The sequence below is a fragment of the Mandrillus leucophaeus genome, unplaced genomic scaffold (genome assembly GCF_000951045.1).
Source record: "Mandrillus leucophaeus isolate KB7577 unplaced genomic scaffold, Mleu.le_1.0 Scaffold710, whole genome shotgun sequence".
In the NCBI taxonomy this organism is placed as follows: domain Eukaryota; kingdom Metazoa; phylum Chordata; class Mammalia; order Primates; family Cercopithecidae; genus Mandrillus; species Mandrillus leucophaeus.
In genome coordinates, this window is record NW_012107698.1 from 1,337,186 (window position 1) to 1,343,016 (window position 5,831).

A 5,831-nucleotide genomic window follows, 5' to 3' on the forward strand; every position below is an offset into this window, starting at 1 on the left:
TTTTTTTTTTTAAACAGAGTCTCACTTTGTTACCCAGGCTGGAGTGCAATGGCGTGATCTTGGCTCACTGCAACCTCCGCCTCCTAGGTTCAAGTGATTCTCTTGCCTCAGCCGCCCAAGTAGCTGGGATTACAGGCACGCACCACTATGCCCAGCTAATTTTTGTATTTTTAGTAGAGACGGGGTTTCATCATGTTGGTCGGGCTGGTCTCAAACTCCTGATCTCAGGTGATCCACCCGCCTTGGCCTCCCAAAGTGCTGAGATTACAGGCGTGAGCCACCATGCCCAGTCGATGCTTATCTTTTTACATCCATTGTGAGTAAAGCATTTTGTTCATACCCCATGTAGACCCAATCACATTATTTCTCTACTTGAAACTCTACATTGGCATCCCACTGCCTCTAGAATTAACTGCATACTCAAAGTCCTCTCATAATCATCTGTCATCATTATTTATCTTCTACTCTAAACTAAGCCCTACTAGACTTCAGTCCCTCAAATTGTACCACACATACCTTGATGCCTCCACACCTTTCTATTTGAAGTTCATTTTGCATGATCATTCCTCCCCCTCTCTTCCTTCAAAATGTAAACATCACTTCATCTGAGAACCTTTCCTTGACACAGGGACTAGTTAAGATCAACCAGCTTGAAGGTTATGGAGGGAAATCTCTCTCAACCAGAAGGTGTCAAGACTGAAAATGAAAGCCAAGATGCTTAGACTGACCTGTGAGAAGTATAAAAACAGCCTCAGACTGCTTATCTCTAAACTGCTCGTTATTAGCTGTAAGTGTACTCGTAGTTTAAGCCAGAAATGACAAATGACAACTCTTGAGCCAAATCCAGCCAGATACCCATTTTTATAAACAGTTTTACTGAAATACAGTCTGCCTGTTAGCTTACTATTACCTATAGTTGTAAAGTTCAGTAGTTGCAACAGAGACCAAATGATCCAGAAAGCCTAAATTATTTACTATCTAGCCCATGCTTGTCCAACTTGCAGCCCGTGGGCCACATGCAGCCCAGGACAGCTTTGAATGTTGCCCAACACAAATTCATAAACTTTCTTAAAACATTATGAGATTTTTGTGATTTTATTTTATTATTTATTTATTTATTTATTTGCTCATCAGCTATCATTAGAGTATTTTATATGTGGCCCAAAACAATTCTTCTTCTTCCATGTGGCCCAGGGAAGCCAAAAGATTGGACACCCCTAATCTAGCCCTTTATAAAAGTTTGCTGACCCTTGGTTTAATTTAAGCTACTGTTAGTTAGGTTTTGTTACAGCCAAAGCATCTTAACTGGTACAGTTTTACTTTTTACTTTTCCTACTGGAAAAATTCATCTGACTTTAATCATTTGCATATCTTCCCTTCTACACATGTTTATATTCCCACCTGTGTGAAAGCTCCAAGCAGTACCGGCACTAACATTTATATCCTTATTACCTAACACAGTACCTGACAAGTAGAAGGCATTTAAATATTGTTGACTGAACAAGTAAACAGATGAATGAATGTGCATATTTGATAATCAATATTTAAATATTAAATATTTGATAAAAATTAACATGTACATTAGGTGCTCTGAGTGATACAAAAGATCCTAAGTCCAGAATGGCTTGAAAATCAGCGTTAGGAAATATAAGAATCTGTGCGCACCTCAGCACTAAGCAGGGGAAAGGGCACCCTAACACAACACTACCCTCTACTATGGCCCACTAAAACCATAATGCAGACTAGCCACAGTTTTTTGGCATCAGTCCCCGGTGCCCTTTTATTTTGCACCTCTTATTTTGACTTTGTTCATTGCCTTTGTTGAGATTAATGTTAAGAAATAACAGCAAATACAACACTATCATCTTGTAAACTTGCCATCCAGGAATTGGTCCACTTGAACACAATCAACTATGAGTGAGAGATGAGTCTAACCTGTAAAGTTGCCTTAGATATTCAAGATTAATGTTACCATATGAGAACCTTTTTTAACACAATCTAACCTTCCTGTTTTATTCACTTTCTCGTATTTCTTACCTTTAAAATCCCCCATATAATATTTTACATAATATAAACGTTATGCAACTACACAAGTATTATTCTAAAAAAGTAAAATTTGGTGAGGTGGAAGGTAAAAATTTAATGACCAGTAAAAATCATAGTTTTCTTCCATAGCCATGTAATTTTTAAAAACAAAACCAAAAGAAGAAAAAATTTTAAAAGGAATCAGAAGCAAGGCAGTTTCTTGATTGACAAGTTGTATTCATCAAGCATATTTTCCAGACTCAGAACCCTACTGTATGTAAATCCTCCCTTCGAATTTATCATCCTATTGACTTTCTCCCATTACCAAGAGATTTCCCCCAAACACTTTCTGCCTTCATTCCATTTTACCAGTGCTGGCTAGCTCAGCCTCCCCACTCTTACAGACAGGTATCTAACTTCTAACTCCTCTCCTGTAACATTTCACAATCCTTAAAACTACAAGAGGACAGAACTCAGAATTTTACAGGAACATAATTGATCACTGTACATTAATGGTTGTGGGATGATCAGGCGAACAAAAGTCACATAATAATAATGGTATCCTCTTCCAAACTCTACCACAAATTTAACATTTAAAGAATACTTAAAAGCCAACAATCTAGGCAGATTTATATAACATCACTATAAATTTGGAAATAAAAAATAAACAAACAACTGTGAAAATGAAAGGAATGAGGAAGGAATTCCCTATCTTTTAATAAACTTAATAATTCTTTATAGAATCAAGACGTCAGGATGCTATAACTACAATCCTAGTAAACTCTTAAACATGGAAAACTAATACATTAAAGATAAACACATTTATATTGAAGTGTTAAAATAAATATATTCACACAAGACATTGAAAGACTGACAAAAGAGGATAAATTCCAACATTAGATTCTACTTCTTAGAATAAAAGACCTCAATTATAATTTTGAATAAAACGAACAAGATGCTGTGAATTTACTCTGTTAAAAAAGATTGTTTCATTTTAATGTTTTCTAATTTGACAAACACTTATGAGTGGATTTCAAGTTCTGTCTCTAAACTGACAAAACTAGAATCTCATTGTTTTAATAATAACAATTCTATGAAAAACAAAATCCAGACCTTATAAGCAGACACACTCACCCTTACACACATATACACCCTAATATTGCTCAAGCTCCCATTTCATATTTCAAAAAGGCTTAAACAATAGTAAATCACATGGTCTCCTCCTTCTGTTTCAACTTTATACTTTTCGTCTAACAGCTTTACAATAAGGAAATAAACATTTTTAATCACTAAGTAGTCTTCAAATTTTAAGTTCATACTCAGAACAAAGGAAACAGAATATGAAACTTTCCTACAGAATTAGGCAAATTTTCCTCTACTAACATACTAAACTTTGATATTGCTGTTTATATCGATTCCAATATTGTTATATTAAATAAAAATAGAAATGAAAATGTACCACAGTAAGAATCTGAGATAACTATTTTGATTTATCCTTTCTTCTTTCTCTACTGTATTCTCTCTTTTTGTTCCATTTTCTTCTACTCTTATAGCAACTGAGTCACAAGAAAAACCTCAGAGAACAAAAATGTAGTTTGAACATCACCATGGAATCACCAAGTCCTTACCAGATAAGATTTCCTTCAACTTACCCACGTTTGATGTTATGTAATTCCTTGTCCTTCCCTTTGTCCTTCTCCTTTTCTCTTTTCTCTTTATCTCTGCCTTTACGTCGTTCTCTATCCCGAGACCGACTACGCGTTCTTCTGTGACTGGACCTTTCACTGCTACGACTATGAGAACGGAGACGAGGTCTTGACCTGGACCTATGGTAAGCAGATTTTGTTAAATAAACTTACTGCATAATTTGTATTATGAAAAGTAAATACTCTTTTAAATTATCTGAAAAAAAACTACTTAGTTTTAGTTGTGGACTCAGAATTAAATAACCATGTGAAGCAAGCACCTGAATATGATTCTTTATGAGTAAATGCTCTCACTTGAAATAATATGCGGGAAATACATATGCTAACTTTATACTAAATAATGATGCAGTTAAAAAGTGTTTGCCTTAAAGGTTCAAATCTAGTCTTAATTATTCACATCTCCTCAAATAATGTATCTAATTTAATCTACAAGGATAGGGCTTTCCTTTTCTCTATAATCTTTGCTTCCATATCTATTCAAGTTTATGTCTTATTTCTAATTGTTCCAATATAAATATTGATCCACTCCAATCCAGCTATTCTTTGTATTAAATGCATTATGGTACAATACTAAGAAGTAATTATTTCAGGTTCTGGTTACAGCATTGATTTAAAAAAAAACAAAAACAAAAACAAAAAAACTACCAGACTGACAATCCTACAGATAATTTTTAAAAACAACCCAGGTTGACCCTTGAACAACATGGGTTTCAACTTCATGGATCCACTTACAGGTGGATTTTCTTCCATCTCTGCCACCACTGAGACAGCAAGGCAAACCCTTCCTCTGCCTCTTCCTCCTGAGCCTATTCAACATGAAGATGAGGATGACAACCTTTATGATGATCCACTTCCACTTACTGAATATTAAATATATTTCATCTTCATGCAGGGTGCGGTGGCTCACGCCTGTAATCCCAGCACTTTGGGAGGTCAAGGCGGGTAGATCACTTGAGGGCAGGAGTTCGAGACCAGTCTGGCCAACATGGTGAAACCTCGCCTCTACTAAAAATACAAAAATTAGCTGGGCACGGTGGCTCATGCCTGTAACCCCAGCTACTCGAGAAGCTGAAACAGGAGAATTACTTGAACCTGGGAGGTGGAGGCTGCAGTGAGCCCAGATTGTACCACTGCACTCCAGCCTGGGTGACAGAGAAAGATTCCGTCTCAAAAACAAACAGACAAACAAACAAACAACAACAAAAACAGAATTGTTGCCTTTTTAATCCAACCATGTGATTTTCCTGCTAAACAAAACAATAAACAAACAAAAGTATGTTTTTCAGAGGAAAATAACAGAGTTTTCATAATACTCACTTTGTCCAGGATAAAAACCCAAAATTCCTAGATAAATGAAGAAACACAAAAAATGTGTTCTATTCTTAAAAGACAGTATATGAAAAGCAACTGAGATTAAACTAGATGTTAAAGTTAGCAGATAAGGATTTTAAAGCAGTAAGTGTAACTAGGCTAATAATGAATATAAAATTAAGCAATCTCAATAGGAATACCAGAACATGAAAAAAAAAAAAAATTCTGTAACTGAAAAACACAGTCTCTGAAATTAAAATTATGCTGGATGAGATTAAAAGCACACTGGTAATAACAGAGGAAAGAATCTGTATACATGCAAATAAATCAATCAAAATTACCCAATATGAAGAACTAAGAGGAAAAAAGATTGTAATAAGAAAGACCCTCAGGGATCTGTGTGACAAGATTCAAATGCCTAACAAGCTTATTTAAACCCAGAAATAGAGAAAACAGGGGATGAAGCAGAAAATGTTTTTTCAGGGGTGAGCAAAAAATTTTCCAAAGTTAATAAAAGAAAAATTTACAGATTCTTTATTAGAAGTTCAACAAACCAAGTAAGATAAACATTAAGAAGACCATGATTAGAAATACTATAGTCAAACTGAAAAACACTAAAGGTGTAGAGAAATCTTGAAAGTATTCAGAGGAAAAACAACACATTACATACAGGTGAACAATGATACCAACTATTGCCACTGACTTCTTATCAAAAACAATGGAAATCAGAAGACAGCGGAATGAAATTCTTAATATGGTGAAAGAAAACAACAGGTCAACCTAGAATTT

The 5,831-nt window shown here is 35.1% G+C and overlaps 1 protein-coding gene across 3 annotated transcripts in view; it reads right to left on the minus strand.

Moving 5' to 3' along the window:
* The window catches only part of RSRC1 (arginine/serine-rich coiled-coil 1), a 435,595-nt gene that overhangs the window by 351,112 nt on the left and 78,652 nt on the right, over window positions 1-5,831 (minus strand). For 2 of the 3 annotated variants that reach the window (XM_011965019.1, XM_011965021.1), the window contains exon 4: window positions 3,678-3,851. The exons of the other annotated variant lie outside the window; for it this stretch is intronic. In XM_011965019.1, the coding sequence (XP_011820409.1) occupies window positions 3,678-3,851 (174 nt within the window). The remainder of the gene's footprint in view (window positions 1-3,677; window positions 3,852-5,831) is intronic. 3 annotated transcript variants of the gene reach the window in all.